The following is a 16,129-nucleotide window of genomic DNA, read 5'->3' as shown; positions in this document are numbered from 1 at the left end:
CTGTGCTAGCTGTGCTGCCAGCGAGGTCCGTGTGGCCAGATAGGCAGTAGGTGGATGTGCCTCCATTCATTAGTCAAAACAGGTTTCTAGAAGGGCACGCCGATGACGTTGGACCCACCTATGTCCCATATGACCATGAACTAAATCTTTGCCTCTTATGCCATCTCAAAAAAGAGGCATAGAACGCTTCTTTCTCTCACCCTAAGACCATTAATATTCACAGAGTGTTTTGAGATCCTACGGAGAAGATGGGATGGAAGTGCCAAGTTTATTCACCTATAAAGCCTGTATCTCACAACTGGACAAATCTGTGATGCTCTCCCTGCCTTCTGGCGACTTCCCAGGGCATGCAGAACCTGAAGCTGGCACCCCTGTAGGGTGGAAGGGCCAGTACAGCAAGTATTGTATGTAAATGGCAAAATGGCTTTCCTCCTTAGTCCCGTGTTAAGTGCTCGCTGAATGAGTTTGACTCCACAGACTCAAGGACAACCAGCTCAGGTTGCTTCCTCCAATACTAATACGTAAACAAGTTACTCACTTGTTTTTTTCAGTTAATGTTATTCAGAGACAGTAAAATGCTGTAGAGTATTCATTCTGGTTCTAGTTGTGGAAACGGAGCATGTATAATTACCAATGTGGGTAGCAGTCCATCTCATAGCCTTACTTATGCCAGTGAAGGATATTATCTCATTATATCAGCTTAGCAGTCTTCTTTCCCTGGAATTTGAAATAAGCAAGGCACATAAAGGAATGATGAAACAACTAATTATAAGGGAAATTATTTTAAAAACTGCACAGTAGTCAAAATCCATTAATGGACTATTTTACATCATTAAACTACTTCCAAGAAAGTATCTAGGCTTTTTCAGCATAAACATTTCTACATTGAAAATGTAACTTGAACCTAACTCTATGGTTAGCTATTTTTTGAATGAGTATAATATGTGCTTTCATTTATGACAGGGCAAAGATGAGTGAAATTTTTAAATTCATTATGTCTATCATCCAAAGTAATTTAGAAGATAGTCCTGCTACATGGAGACTCTTCTACACTAGAATGCTAATAATGACTAATGTCTGGGGAAATAGAAAATAGAGCTGCTAGCAAGGACTTGTTTTAGCACATGTTTTAAGATTTTTATTTGAATAGAAAGTGCTGTTCTAATTCAAAGGTAAAATACTTCTGGACCTTCGGAAACTTCTTAGGTCCATTTGTTAGGTTACAATACAAATAGACTTTGGTTTTGTTTTCCAACTCTCAGTCCCTCAACCCAACTGAACCTCAATCTGAACTTCACTCTTTCCTTCTTGCTGATCAACTCCAGGAAGAAAGGTTCTGCAAGGCTGAGCACGTCTTTTGTTATATCTGTGAAACATTTTGGTCAGCACTCAGTTGCAAGTGAAACCGTTCTACCTGCAAGAGTGGGCAAAAAGCCCCTTTCCAAGTGGGTCCTTCCTTTGCCAGTTACTGGTTCTTCTTGGGAGAAAGAAAAGGTGAAATATTTTTATGAACCCTTTGCTTCACCTTCCTTGGTAAGGAAAACATCCTGGCAGATCCCATACTGTGCAGCTCATATAAACAAACATATTTGAAAGAGTTAGTTTCGGAGAGTGAAAATGCCAGTGTTTGGGCAAGGATATGGGGTACGTGCAGTAACAGAAACGCACAGATGCTCATTGCTCCCGGTAGTAATTCAGTATAGCAAACAGTTGAAATTCACCATCCTTTGTCTCCGTTTCTTCTATAAAATAGAGGGACTCTACTTCCTCAGCTATGTATGGCAATACAGGTGCCATGGGTGCTGGAGTGAGAGAGCCCCATACGCTGGTTTTACGGCACTCTTTGAAAAACACAGTACTGCAGGGTAGTCCAGCTGATGGAGCCTGATCTGGCCTCCAGGATGTCTGACCCATCACCTTAGAGGCAATGAGAGCTGTTGTCAGAGTGGTCAAATTCCTTCTGTGGCACACAGGTCTCATGGCCCTAGCAAAGCTTCCCTGCCATGTATGCCATGTATACATCCCAGTGTACGATGAACTTTTGAGACCCTATTTACAGCAGGAAACTCTTGAACAAGTGGTACCTAGAAACTGAATTAGCTGAAACTGGTAACTGAACTGAACTCTTTCCTGGCAAGAGGAATGCACCTGTTACATCAGCACCCTGGGCTATATATATGTCAGTAGCTGGTTAACAAAACCCAGGCCTGGAAACAATGCTGCAGAGTGTATAGCTTTGTTAATGGGTTTGGTAGCAGGACCAATAAAGTTCATTGTTGAGTTTCCGTACAAATGGCTTCCTTTGTGCTGCAGCTTTTTACGTCAGCTTTTAACTAGACCTACCAGTTGTAGTAGCCAGACTGAGGGCATGATCTTCCCAGAGACTCTGGTTCCCATGAAGTGAAAAGGGGACTTCTGAAACATCCCTAGAATTGCCCTTGGGCTTCTGAAATGGTCCTCTTTGCCTAGGAAACCTCTGTGTCCTCTCTCCCAGGAAAGGAACAGAAGAAAATCAAGGCAGAGTGAATTGTGATTTTTTTTTTTTAAGACTCAGTGGAAAAGTTGATTTTAAGTCTCATGTGAGAAATAAATCCACCTGCCACTCACAGTTGGCAGCTGGATCAGTCTGGCCCTACCAGGCCAGCTCACTGAGTCACCTCAGCTCTACCTCTGAAGACTTCAGCCTCCCATGGCACAGCAAATTCTCTCCCCACACTCAGAGAACAGCATGGGGCAACCAGGCTGCCCCTGCAGAGCAGGGGACTGAGCTCAGCCCTCAGGGGATGCACTCGCAGGCTACAGGCTCAGGGGGTAGCAAGAAGATGGGAAAGAGGCAGCATCACTCCCAACAGGCAGTTTTTGAGTGAGAATCTTTTGTGTAAGTGACCATGAACTGTCAAGGGCACAATTTGAAACTGTTTGACTGTGCTGCTCAAAAGCGAACACTTGGAGCGGGCACAAATTATTAAACAGCTCCTCTTGATGCGGGAACAGATGATGTGCAGATACTTTCCCAGAGAGAGGGGAGAATGCTGCTCAGAGGCCGAGCTACGTCTATAGGAGGCTGCTGAGGAGGAGCTGCAGCAACATCAAAAGAAAATGATCCTTCCCTCTAGATCTGGAGCAACACACAGTGAAGAGGAACAAATATCCACGCAATTACTCCGATTTCCTACGAGGACGACTGAGCAAAATCCCATTCCGTTTCCGCATTTCTTTGTTTTTGTCCTGGTTAGGGCAAAATTTCAACAGCAGCAGCAGGTCGGCAGGGCCAGGGGAGCTCCAGCCCCCGCGGCCCGGCGCTGCACTTCCCCCGGCGGCCAGCGGAGGCTGCTGTGGGTCGCCTCCGCCCCGAGGGCCTGCGGGGGTCTGGCCCCGACGCGTCCCTGTCCCGGCACGGCTGGCAGCTGGAGCCGCGGGAGGGCAAACGCAGCACCCCACCTTTCCGTGATTGCCCTTGCCAAGGAAAAAAAGCCAAGGGCGCAGCGGGGCAGCTGGCAGCTTCCTTCCGAATTAAAGCCCCTGGGGGAACTCAGACCAATCCACAGACTGGGGAGCAGAGGGGAGGCAGAGGAGGATTCGGGGGCAATGACCGGAGCACTCGGTCACTCCGAAGTCAGTGACAGCTGCGGACAGAACCGCCTGGAGTCGCGCAGATTGCGCGGGTTCCCAGGCTGCCGTGGGCATGCCGGCGGATGCGCCGGCCTTCGGCAGGGTGGCCCTGCCCGGTACCTTGGGGCAATGAGGAAGGGCCGGGGCTGTTCACAGCCCTCCTGTAACTTGCCCTCGAGTTTTGCTGTGAAAACAAAAGCAAAGCAAACAACTCCCTTCCCCCCAGCCCGAAAATAAAGCTCGGGCACCACCCGGGCTGGTCGAAAGGGCTCCATTGTCGTTTTTAAATGAGATATCTTTGCAACCGCTCGCCCCTCCCCGAGCCAGCGGGGAGCCGCCCGTATCCCTGGAAGCGAGAGGTAGCGGGGAACAAAAGGCAAACTCCGAAGTGACATTGAAAATAAAAGCGAGCTTTGGTTACCCCCAGGGAAAGGTCGAGGGGGAAAGGTCGCCTTCCCGCCAGCGCACGTACTCCCGGCGAACGCGGGGGAGCGCCCCCGGGCCCGGCCGCCAGCTCCGCGGGGCCCCCGAGCCCGGCCCCGGCCCGCGGCCGTGAGCCGTCCGCGCAGCCCCGAGGGCGCGGGAGGGCGCGGGAGGGCGCGGAGCCTCCGCCCCGCAGCGCACCCAGAGCAGGCCGCAGCAACCCCAGCCCCTCGACGGGGCATCTCGGGGGCAAGGGGGGGCTTCAGGACCAAACCAAGGTGCAGTGGGCAACGCGCCCCCTCCCCACCCGCCGCCGCCAGCCACGCTGAAACCGGCCGCCGAAAAAGGCTGCGGTAAATCAAACCGTTGGTGCTGGCTCCCAGCCCGCCCCTCCGTTCTGCACCCACAGGCACACGAGTGTCCGTTGGCTCCGCGTCAAGCCCCACCTGGGAGCCGAGAGCCCCTTTCCCCGGCGCCGACGCGGCCGCGGGCCTGGCGACACCGCGGCCAGGGCAGGAGCCGCCTTGGGCCCCGGCGGAGCCCACGGAGAGGGCGAGGGAAGGGAAGGGGAGGGGAGGGCGGCCAAGTGACCCACTTAAAAGCTGAGTTCCTTTTTGAAACACTTAGAGACGACAGGGTTGAGGACTATGAATGTATGCGTAAATATATACTCATGCGTACCCACTGCCGGAGGTATGCACCCCACACACGTGTATGTACGTGTGTGTGTGTGTGTGGAGGCATGTCAGGGTATACATGCAAACGCACATAACTCCTAAACCATCTAATGTAACACACTGATAGCTACATCTAAAAACATATGAATAGATCGATCCCGGCAGGATTCTGTTTGTAGGTATGTACCAATAACAAGTATTTACGTATGTGTGTATATAACCCACGCCTATATTTTTAACTATAGAACAACTTTTTGCAAATTGTCTCAACAACCACCTTCCAGAAATTCTCCGCAGACATCACGTCTGTCTTGGGTGTATCCAAGATGCTTCGGGGCAACGGTAAGTCTTGTGTGTGCGTTCTGACAGTTTTGTGGCAGTGACAGTCTACTGACATTAAAGAAGACAGATTTGGAGGACATTTATATTAATTGCTAATAATAACGGTGCCAGGATGAGTGAGTCAGATACATCGGCTGCTATCCACCCCAGGCTATCGGGGCATCCATACCTACAAACAGCCACTTCCCCCGGGTCCCCACGCGGGGCAGCGGCGGAGGGGTGCGGTATGGCCGCCGGGCCGAGGCGTGCCCCGGAGCCCCGCCGCCCCCTCCCTGGCACGGCGGCTCCGGGAGCCCTGCCCTGGCACCCCGTACCTGGCCCCACCCTGGCCCTCTTGGCCGGGAACGGCCCGGCAAAGGAAAAGACGCGGGGGGGGGGGTGTCGGAGGAGGATTAGGGCAGGAGGGCTCAGCCGTCCGCCAGGAATTGGGGAAGGAGGTAAAAGAGCTGCTAGGAGGCGGCTCTGCCCTCGCTCAGAGCCTTGCGAGTGTGGCCACCAAGGGCTGGTGGCGAAGGGGCCCCGAGACACCCCAGATGCGAGATGCTCCACGCCCTGAGCAGCTGGAGGAGCAACTGTGCGTGCGCTGCGGAGGGGTGAGGATTTTGGCTTTAGCCTTTGGCGGTTTCACTTGTTTTCTTAGATTCTCAAGCCAGGGGAAGAGATTTCCACCGGTGTAGTGCGGTGTTTCTCCCACCCTAACGAGATAACCAGGGCAGGGGGGCTTTCCCACGGGGGAAAATGGTCCCCATGAGCCACAGCACGAGTGTGTCCGTTCCCGTCACCCCCACCCTCCCCGAACGCTCTGTGCCTAGGGAGCGCTCGCAGGAAGAGTGTCTGGGTAGGACTCCTGCTTTACCCAGCCAAGCATGTGCTTTCCAGGCAGGGAGCGGCTTCCAGCGCCGTGCCCGCGCCCGGCAGTGACAGCCACCCAGGTCCGAGTAGGGTGACTCGGTCACTGCGGAAACCTCCGCTCCGCTCCCTCCCGGCGGGGGCTCCGGGGATGGTGTGCTGAGCAGATCTGCCCTTTTGGGGGGAGGTGGGGGGGTGGATAGGGGAACAGGGGGTGTATCACACCGACATGCAGAAGAAAGGAGTGGTGAAGTTTCTATGAGCTCGCTGAGTCGAGAGGGGAGAGTTGCAGCAAGCTGCCTCGGCGGTGCGGGCTCTCTCTCCTCTTTTCCACGCGCAACGCTTTGGAAGGGTAATTTAAATCTCTCTGTGGATGCGTTAGGCTTGTGATGATGACCAGGAGAGAAGAAAGAGTTCTGTCCCAGCTCTGCTTTTGCCCCCTTTAACTCAGGCTTCTCTAGGAGCGGCTGGCCCCGCCGCAGAGCCCGCAGAGCCCCGCTCCCGCGGCAGGGCAGGCTGCGGGCAGGGCTGCGGGCAGGGCCGCCCGCCCCGGGGCTGAAAGCAGGAGCGGCAGGACTGGGCAGGGGGTGCTTCGTGTGCCGGTGCTTGGCGCAGTCAGACACGCACCCGTGAACCGGCCCACGGGGAGCAGGGAGCGCCTCATTTCTTTGTATCGAAAAGTTGCGCCTGGAGAGTGTCTCTCTTGTTGAGAAGGAATTTGCCTGCGGGTTGCGTGGGACCCTTCCCCTCTCCCCTCCGAGCCTAGGTGTCCCGAGGGTTGCAGCCAGCCCAGCCGGCCGCTCACACCTAAGCACATGCTTAAGCGCTGCGGTGAATCGGGGTCGCGCTCCTACGTGGGCTCCACTTGCGGAGGAGGCACCGCGGGAGCTGAAAGTGCCTAAAGGAGGGGAAAAGCATTTTGGGGCAAGGAGCCGAGTTAGGCGCCGGACCAGGCAGAAATGCCACTCCGCGGCTCCTGCCCGGCGAAATGGGTGGCGAGGCAGAGCCGTAGCCCTTCGGCGGCTCGGGCTGACCGAGCACATTTGATTCCCCTTGGGGAGGCACAACAGCTCGTATGAAAAAAGACATTGTTGTCTTTGGAGAGCCTTGTGCGCACTTTCAAAAGCTGATCCTTGAGTTCCCAGCCCCCGCAATCCAGTTGACGAGGAAACGCGCTGCGGTCTTGGTGGCACAGTTTCCATTGGGATTGGCACCATTTGATTGACAAAGTCTCACATTCTTGCACCTCTCGAGTGTTATCAAACGGATTGTGTGGGGTCAGAAGCTATTGAAGGGACGTCCGTGTAGCCGCATTCTGCAAACACGGGGTGAAGACCGTGCCTTTCTCATGAAAATGCTTCCACCAGGCAAAACGCATCTCATCTTCCCAGCTATCCTCCTTAGCATTTCCTTTTAACTCGAGCGTTTTACTAAGCAGCATCACCAGGTAAACGAACACATCACTAGAGGCAGCCTAGGCAGGACCCTGTCGGGGCGGCCACCCTCCCCGGGGGGCTGCGGGGAGCCAGTTCTGGCAGACGAAACTTGGGTGGAGGGTTTGAAAATAAAGGATGAACGGACGGGACAGGACAGCAGCGAAGAAGCTTTCTCGCCACTTGTCCGCGGTTTGACTCGCCCCGTTATAGTTCATTTGGGGCGGGAGAGAAGAAGCAGAGGCTGACCTGCTTCCTTTGCACTAGGTCGATCTAGCGGGGCTAAAAAGTGCTGCCGGGACCTTGCGGGGTGTAGCTGTGCCTGTACGCGCGTCGGTGTATTTCTAAATAAGCGGTCAGACATGCAAAGAGAATTTCGGCCCGCTCCTCAGCGAAAGGGGAATGAAGAGCTCTCGCATTAACTTCCCTTTACAAGATCCCACTCAGAGTCAAGGCTGCACTCGCTCGGGCTAATCTAATTGAGCAGTGTTTCGGAGGCGATTTAACCTGCGCTCCTTCCAGCGGGAGGATAAATAAGCTCGCCCAGCTGCAGCCGGCGGTGGAAGGGGTCGTTCCGGCGGCGCCCCCGGGAAGGCGCAGGGCGGGCGGCGGGGCGCCTCGTCCGCCCCCGCTTCCCGCTCCCCGCCGTGCCCGCCGCCGGGGCCGGCGCTGGGGCCTCCCAGCTGCCCCACCTCGCACTCCCTGGAGAGAAACGGAGTCGCTGCTCCTGCCCCACAAATTGCGCGGTCAGTCCCTGTCGTTCGTCTCTGATTTGAGCCGACTGCAGCGTCATTTTGGTGGATCCTGTTTTGGGGGGTTTTTTTCCTCCATCCACCCCCTCCTTTTTAAGGCTAATAAAACAGGCACGGAGATGATGTGCTCGAGAAATCCGGGGGGGGGGGCAAAAAAAACCCTCAACACCCCTCCCCCCCCAACAAGCCACCAAGGCAAGGTCGAGTGTCTCTGTAGGAACAAAACCAAAGACCGTACTGAAAAACACGCGCAGAAGGGGGGGGGGGGGGAGAAAGGGGGAGAGGGGCGAGGGGAGAGAAAGGTTCCAGGGTTCTGGAAATACAAGATCTAAAGATCCGGAAAGAAAAGAGGAAAGAAAAAAAAAAAAGTAAAAGCAGCCGCCTTTCTAGCCCAAAGTCGCCCTTCCCTGCCTTTGGTGGCCCAGAAGACTCACAACAAGCCCACTTCGGGGTATTCAGCCTTGAGGGAGCCGGTGCCGAAAGAGACAGCTGAGATGATGTAGGAGAGCTGGAGGCCTGATTGAAGGAAAGTTCCCCCGATTATATTTGTGTGGAAAAGCTCACCTCTTGCAGAGCTCTAAAGTGTAATCAAGGCTGAGGCTTACACTTGAAGGATGTTAACTCTCATACGGGAACCTACTTTCTCCTAAACGGTTTCTTGCCTAGTGAATGAGAGCCTCCCAATTGAAGCAAAATGATCCTTATGTACTAATATCAAGCACAGTCACAAAGCGACCGGCTATTTATGCTGCCACTTTAGACAAAGATATTTAGTTATTCCCGGGTAGCAAGTGCACTTTTGCATTTTTAAGCACGAACCAGCCGAGCACAAACATATTTACAAGTGCAATTACTAAATAGTTACTTGACACTTCGAAGTCACTGGGTTAACTGTACCTTCGCTGTAATTTTCTTAATATTCAGGTAATCGCTGTATTAAATTGGGTTTGCCAGGGCCGTAGGCCCGGGTGTGAAACACTCAGGGGAGGTTTCTCTCCTCTGCCCAGGAACACCCCGAAATATAAGCTTTGGAGACACTGGACAACTTGGGAGATTTCTTCAAAGACCCGAGTGACATTAGTTGCTGGCTGCATCTACGTGTGTGTGTGGCTGTGAAGGGGCTCGCTTTTGTTTTCACACCGGATCCGAGAACAGATCCGAAAGTGCCAGAAATTGCAGTTTATTCGAAACTGCGGGGAATTCATTGGCAAGATGGTGTAGCAGATGACCTGAGAGGTCTTCTCCATCCAGCTCCCGTGCTGTATAAATAACCTTAGAAAGCAGCTCCAGGTTCAGAGGGACCACGACAGCCTGTGACAGTCTTTGCCTTTGAGAATAACGAGCGACATTTTGCGCTAACCTATTTTTCAGCAGCCTCTCGCCCCAAGCAATTAAATTACTGCTTGTTTTTGCAAACTTGCATCTTCCACCTCTCCCTGAGGTTAAAAAAAGAAAAAAGCCCTAGGTGAGCGGAACTTATGGTTTTAGGGACACAAACGATCCTCGCACTGGGGGTCTCACACTGGGGGTCTTAGCAGACATAGAGAAGGTTCCCGAGATGTTAAATCCCAAGTGCTGTTCAGTCACCGGCCGGCCGGGGTACCTGACAAGCCGGTGCGGGGAGTGCGGAGCGCTGGGAGCGGTGGCCCAGAGCGAAACGGCTGCCCTCCGGAGAGCTGCCCTCCCGGCAGCGGGGCTCCTTCCAGACCAAACTTAGTGGGGGGAGAGGGGGACTCAGTCCTTTTGCTCACCGGCATTCAGCCCCGTCTCCCCAGCTCTCACAAAAGCTGGGCTGACAGTCTTGCCACCCGGGAGCTGATTTTAAATCCTTTCACCCAGTCAAATGGGGGTCTTTTCGCCTTGCCTTCCATTTCCCGTCCACGATATTGCCACCCCCGAGAAAAATAAAATGAGTTGTGCTCACGGGGTGTCTCTCTCTCTCTCTCTCTCTCTCCCGCTCTCTCTCTTTTTTTTTAAGACATAAAAAAAAAAAAATCCTGACAAGTAAAACTTAAAGGTGTTTACCTTGTCATCAGCATGTAAGCTAATTATCTTGGGCAAGATGTAGGCTTCTATTGTCTTGTTGCTTTAGTGCCTATGCCCCGCCTCTGGTGGCAGCCTAAAACCTGGCGTCTGGCTAAAACAAACGAAAGGCAGCCCTGAGCCTCCACTCAATCCAATTAAGGCGGACTTCGTCCACTCGGTTACGTGTACATCCAACAAGATCGGCGTTAAGGCAACACCAGAATATTTGGCAAAAAAAAAAAAAAAAAAAGATTTGCCTCCCCTTCCTTTTTTTTTTTTTTTTTTTTTTCCCCAGCCGCCGAATCATGTCGATGAGCCCAAAGCATACGACTCCTTTCTCAGTGTCTGACATCTTGAGTCCTTTGGAGGAAAGCTACAAGAAAGTGGGCATGGAGGGCAGTAACTTGGGGGCTCCCTTGTCAGCCTACAGACAGTCTCAGGTTTCTCAGCCGGCCATGCAGCAGCACCCCATGGGCCACAACGGAACAGTGACTGCCGCCTACCATATGACAGCGGCAGGGGTCCCCCAGCTCTCCCATGCTACGATGGGGGGCTACTGCAATGGGAACCTGGGCAACATGAGCGAACTCCCGCCTTACCAGGACACCATGCGGAACAGCGCTTCGGCGACAGGATGGTACGGCACCAACCCGGACCCCCGCTTCTCCTCAAGTAAGTCACACCGGGGCTGGGTGGCCGGCGGGGGGTGGCCGTGCACCTGCCCCGCCGCACCGCGGGCAACGGGCGCCGGGGGCTCCGCGCCAGGGCAAAAGTCGGTCCAAATCCCAGCCGCCCCCCCGCCCCGCCCGCCCCCCCAATTCCTCCTCCTGCCCGAGGATCGTGCCCGGTCCCTCCTCCCCCGGCTGGTTTCGTGTCAGCCTCCCGGGGCTGCTTTTGCGGGGGGAAGGGGGTGGGTAGCCCCGCGGTGGCGGGGAGCGGGAGCCCGGGGCTCGCCGTCCAGCGGGGCGGTAGCGGCACGGCCCGGGAGCCCGGGAGGGAGGCGGAGGTCCCCGTCCGCCTGCGCGCCGCCCGGCACCGGGCGGGCGAGGGGGGAAGCCGGAGCCGCACGAGCCGCGTCCCGGGAAGCGCGGGGGGAGCGGGCGAGTCCACCCCGGCCGGCGCCGGCGGAGCCCCTGGCCCCGGCCGCTCCGGCCGCGCTGTCACATCAGGTACTTGCTCGGATGTCACTCCCCGGGCAGGGCGAGGGGCGAGCGGTCGTCTTTATTCACCGGGGCTGGGCCGGGCGAGAAGGGGGTCCCGATGCCCGCCGCTCTCCCTGGGGACGCGAGGCGTTGTTCGGGAGCGGGGGCGCCCCGAGGCTCCGGCCGGGGCTGGGCTGCCGGGGGCTGCGGGGTACCGCCGGGGGCGAGCGGCGGCGGGAGCCGCGGGAGCGCGGAGCCCCGCTCGGGCCGAGCCGAGCCGCCTAAAACGTGCCGCCTTCTCCCTTGCAGTCTCCCGCTTCATGGCGCCGTCCTCGGGCATGAACATGGGCGGCATGGGCAGCCTCGGCTCTCTGGGAGACGTGAGCAAGAGCATGGCCCCGCTCCAGAGCACACCGCGGAGGAAACGGAGGGTCCTTTTTTCCCAGGCCCAGGTTTACGAGCTGGAGAGACGTTTCAAGCAGCAAAAATACCTCTCCGCCCCGGAGAGGGAACATTTAGCCAGCATGATACATCTCACCCCGACTCAGGTCAAAATCTGGTTCCAGAACCACCGTTACAAGATGAAACGCCAGGCCAAAGACAAGGCTGCGCAGCAGCAGATGCAACAGGAGAACGGCTCTTGCCAGCAGCAGCAGTCTCCCAGAAGGGTGGCGGTGCCAGTGCTTGTAAAGGATGGCAAGCCCTGCCAAGCAGGCTCCAACACACCCACAGCAGCTATCCAGAGCCATCAGCAGCAGGCAGCTACAACGATCACAGTGGCTACCAATGGCAACAGCCTCGGACAGCATCAGAGCCACCAGACAAACAGTGCGGGGCAGTCTCCAGACATGGGACAGCACTCGGCCAGCCCTTCCTCTCTGCAGAGCCAAGTCTCCAGTTTGTCTCACCTAAACTCTTCTACTTCTGACTATGGCACTGCCATGTCTTGCTCCACCTTGCTATACGGTAGGACCTGGTGAAAGGATTAAACAAAGCAAAAAAAAAAAAAAAGCAAAAAAAAAAAAGCGCAGATTTTCCCAGTCACACAAATCTCTGTCCTGTCCAAACTACTGGGTGTTTTTCTTTTCCTTTTTTTTTTTCTTTCTTTTTTAATGCTTCCCCCCCCTCCCCCCGTTTTACTGAGTGGTTCTCTGAGAACCTCTGAGAGAGAGAGAGAGAGAGACTTTTTATCGTTCGGTTTTGTTGTCATTCTTGATGGTTTTGGGTCTTTCTTTTTTCTTTTTTTTTTCCCAAGGTTGTTGTATGGGGTGTTAAAAAAAATATATGACTAATAACCACGGAGCAGTCTGCAGAAAGGGGACCGTCGTTAGGAATGGTCCGAAGGCTTGGATTTCAGATGTACACTTTGCCAGCGTCTAGGACTTGCATGTAAATATAGAGATTTTGGGGGATGGGGTGGTTTTCCCCCCCAAAAAAAAACGCATTCGCGTCACCCAGACACAAGAAGCAGCTTCCCCCCTCCCCCGGTCTCCTCTCCCAGCCCCGCCGCCAGGGCCAGCGGATGGAGACGTGGAGTCATCAAAGGCTTGGCTTTTATTTTCCTTCTTACGTTTGATGTGAACCTGTAGCTGTATAATGCTGTCAAAAGTTGGACTAAACCCATAGTTTTTAGTAGCCTGTATATTTTGTTGTAAAAAGAAAAAGAAAAAAAATACAATCAACCAAACCAACCCCCACCTTTTTTATGGACACTGATCGCCCCGTCGTAAATCCTCTGGCAGTTTGTTATTTGCGCACGCCGCCTTTTCCTGTTGTAACTTATGTAGATATTTGGCTTAAATATAGTTCCTAAGAAGCTTCTAATAAATTATACACATTATGAATATTCTTTTTTTTATTTCCTTTTGGTTTCCCCTCCCGACCCTCCCTTCCCCGCATCTCTTTTTTTTTTCCCTCTCTCTTTTTTTTTTTTTTTCCTTTTAATGGAAAAACAACCCGGGATGCTGCCAAACTGCTGCCCCTCCCAGGGCCCGGACCCTGTTCCCAGAGGGGAACTGCGCCAGGGAGTTAACGGGATACGGGATCAGTCCTCAGCGTGCAAAAGTGACAAGCGAACGCGTGGGATTCACAAACTCGAGGGCGAAGGGATCGAGTCCAAATTCATTAGCCCGATTATTGGGGGGGCGGGGGGCACCTCAGAGACTTCTTGTTAGAGAAAGCAAAGTATTCCGGGAGTAGAAATTCAAATGCCAAAGGCACGGAGGAGAAAGAAGGTAAAAGCCTAACGCCACTAGAAACAAATTAACGAAGAATCTGCTGACAGTATAGAACATGCGGCCGATTTAAAGAGCGTCCAGTTTTAATACCTTGTAAAAAAAAAAAAAGATAATTTCTACCAGGTTTTCCTATGTACTTGTATTTTAAGGGAAGTACAGTCACCTTATTTATAATCAAAATAAAAAGATAGTTTATTGTGTACGACACGTAGTTTGAATTAACTTTCTTTATCAGACTGTATTTAATTTTCTACACATACCCACCTCCGCAAGCACACAGACGACCACGCAGTTTCTCCTGCACATGTCCACCTCGTTACCCGGGCGAGAGGTTAGCTGCAGGCTGTATCTCAGTTTAACGTAGATTTTTCTGTAGTGGTTTGGGAAGCTTGTAAAGAAGGAGATTAAAAGAAAGTGCGTGTGCGCGCACGTGTGTGTTGTGCGTGGGTGTGCGTGGGTGCGCGGACTGCGCGCCTCGCTGAGACACCGAGGGGCGGTTGGTAGGAAGGCAAATATTATGGGTAACGCAACGCATTTAGATATTAACTTTGCTGTAAATATATATAAAGCATATCAAGCTAAGCAGCTCGTATCGGACAAGCCCGAAATACATGTAATTCGCTCTTTCGGGTTCCAAATATCCCTCTTGTGAGTGTAACAAAATAACAATTCCCCCATCCTAAAAGACCTCGTAGCGTGTTTTCCTTCGCATCTCCTGCTCGGTTTCGGTTTTTTCCTCCAGATCCCCTCAGCTAAACCACAGAAGTGAATTGCAGTCATTGAAAGACTTCTGAATTACAGAGGTGTTATGAAATGCTCCTATTTTTTAAGAGAAAGAAAGTAGTTTGCCCGGGATGGAAACAACCCAACCTCCAGTTTAAGTAGCAGCTTTCGAAAGCTCCAGTCTTTTATTTATACAAGATAGTCGGTGTTATTCGAACACCAAGTACCAGTTTGGATGGAGAAAAAGGGAAAAAAAAAATTATCGGATTCTTTCTGCCTCCCCCTCCCCTTATTTCTAACTAGAGGACATCACGTGTGTCAACAGGAATTTCGAGACCTTTCATTCTTTATATTATGTCTTGCTTTATACAGCGACATTCTCAACTAACCCAAAGAATATTCCTTTTTTTTTTCTTTTTTTTTTTTTCTTTTTCTTTCTCTACGCAGAATATTCGTTTCAGGTCTATAACATCGTGTTAAGCATGGCGGGGGGGTGGTGGTGGTGGTGGCGGGGTGGGGGGGGGAGTGGGGTGTCTGGAGCTTAGTGCTGTTATTTCTGCTAAAAGAAGCAAGTGCTGGGAATTCCTAGTCCGTGGTACAGTGCTGCCAGCTCCCGCGAAGGGAGCGAGGGCAGGGTTAACTCTACGGATATTTTAAATTAGGGTTAGTTTCTCCAGGAGTTAATATACAAGACTGAGGGGAAAGTGCTGTGGTTAAGTCGACATTTCCCCTTCAGATGTAATTAATGTTTTTATCCTTTCAAACATAGGAACGTTGAAAAGTGAGGAGCACTGAAAGGCATTAATACAGCCGAGAAATATCCCCCCCCCCCAATATCGGAGTTAGCATGGTCGATAGAGATCCAGCCAGTGACTTTTCATTATAGACTTCGGGGGAAATAAATGAATTTTATTGTGTCTCGACAACCTCATAAACACATATTTGGTGGTGGGTGTAATTACTGTAATGGATTATTATGTACACTGACTTATCTTTCTTAAACTAGATTTAGTTTCGATTAAATAAACTCGTTTCCACTTTGTCTGATGTCGGCTTAGTTTAAAGTCTGTTTACTTGTTCCACAGAAAGGTGAATTCATCTCTTTATTAAGCACTAGAGACCGAGCAAACACAGTTCAAACTGTATTTACATATCAATCAGGAGAAATGCAAACAAACTGCTCTTTAACAATTTTATAGAGTTTTTTAATGACATTATGTTATTGCCTTTTATCATAAAATTCTTTGTATAAACCAGTTATGCCTTGATTGGGATGAAGATATTTCGGGGGGAGGGGCGGGGGGATACATTTTAATCTCCAGTCTCCCTCGAGAACATTCACGAGAACTTAGTCACTGTATAGCTTTTCTAAATTAAAATATGTGCCTCCGTCTAAACGCCTGCTTCTTCCAATACGCTGATTTTCAGTCTCCCCGTAATCAATGCAGAACTTGGATAATGGGCTGGAGAAGGGGAAGGGGGGGCCAGCATGATTCAAATCTGAAATGATGGAAGAAATGCACGTTTCCCAATATAATTGCTCCTTTATCGACAAGAGACCGTGGGCACCCCGTATTTTGAGAGATAAAGGGATCTAGTGAAGAATGGCTATTCCCTTCTACTCCCCCACTCCCTGGCACTGCCTGTAAATGTAGGAGAATCGCAGAGGGCATTTCTTCCTGCTGTAAATAGGAGTTCATGCTTGAGTGCCATGAAGTGTGCATGTAGTGGCACAGCAGGCTGTGGAAAAAAAACCCAACAAAAAACCCCCCAAAAATAATAAAAAACCCCCAAACCCACAACAAAAAAACCCATCACCACCGCCACTACCACCGCCACAACAACAATAACAATAGCAAAAGGCTTCTTCATATTTGCTGTTTCATATCAAAACGGGTTGTGGGGTTGGGTTTT

General features: G+C 52.1%; 1 protein-coding gene across 2 annotated transcripts; it reads left to right on the top strand.

Moving 5' to 3' along the window:
• The first annotated feature begins 5,193 nt into the window (after nucleotides 1-5,193).
• Nucleotides 5,194-14,671, top strand: NKX2-1 (NK2 homeobox 1). Of its 2 annotated transcripts, none has more exons than XM_054827343.1 (3): nucleotides 5,194-5,647; nucleotides 10,409-10,785; nucleotides 11,565-14,671. In XM_054827343.1, the coding sequence occupies exons 1-3, from the start codon at nucleotides 5,595-5,597 to the stop codon at nucleotides 12,233-12,235; spliced, it is 1,101 nt and encodes a 366-aa protein (XP_054683318.1). In that variant the 5' UTR covers nucleotides 5,194-5,594; the 3' UTR covers nucleotides 12,236-14,671. The 2 variants fall into 2 exon arrangements, with proteins under 2 accessions (XP_054683318.1, XP_054683319.1); XM_054827344.1 differs by lacking the exon at nucleotides 5,194-5,647 and adding an exon at nucleotides 7,212-7,350.
• The last annotated feature ends 1,458 nt before the right edge of the window (nucleotides 14,672-16,129 follow it).

The sequence above is a fragment of the Grus americana genome, chromosome 5, assembly GCF_028858705.1.
Source record: "Grus americana isolate bGruAme1 chromosome 5, bGruAme1.mat, whole genome shotgun sequence".
Taxonomy (NCBI): domain Eukaryota; kingdom Metazoa; phylum Chordata; class Aves; order Gruiformes; family Gruidae; genus Grus; species Grus americana.
This window is presented reverse-complemented; position numbering and strand designations above follow the sequence as displayed.

Bases quoted from the DNA above. Each gene is read 5' to 3' on its own strand.
- NKX2-1 (XM_054827343.1), top strand. From the start codon at position 5,595: ATGCTCCACGCCCTGAGCAGCTGGAGGAGCAACTGTGCGTGCGCTGCG. The intron at 5,648-10,408 runs GTGAGGATTTTG...TTTTTTCCCCAG, and splicing joins TGTGCGTGCGCTGCGGAGGG to CCGCCGAATCATGTCGATGA. The intron at 10,786-11,564 runs GTAAGTCACACC...TCTCCCTTGCAG, and splicing joins GGACCCCCGCTTCTCCTCAA to TCTCCCGCTTCATGGCGCCG.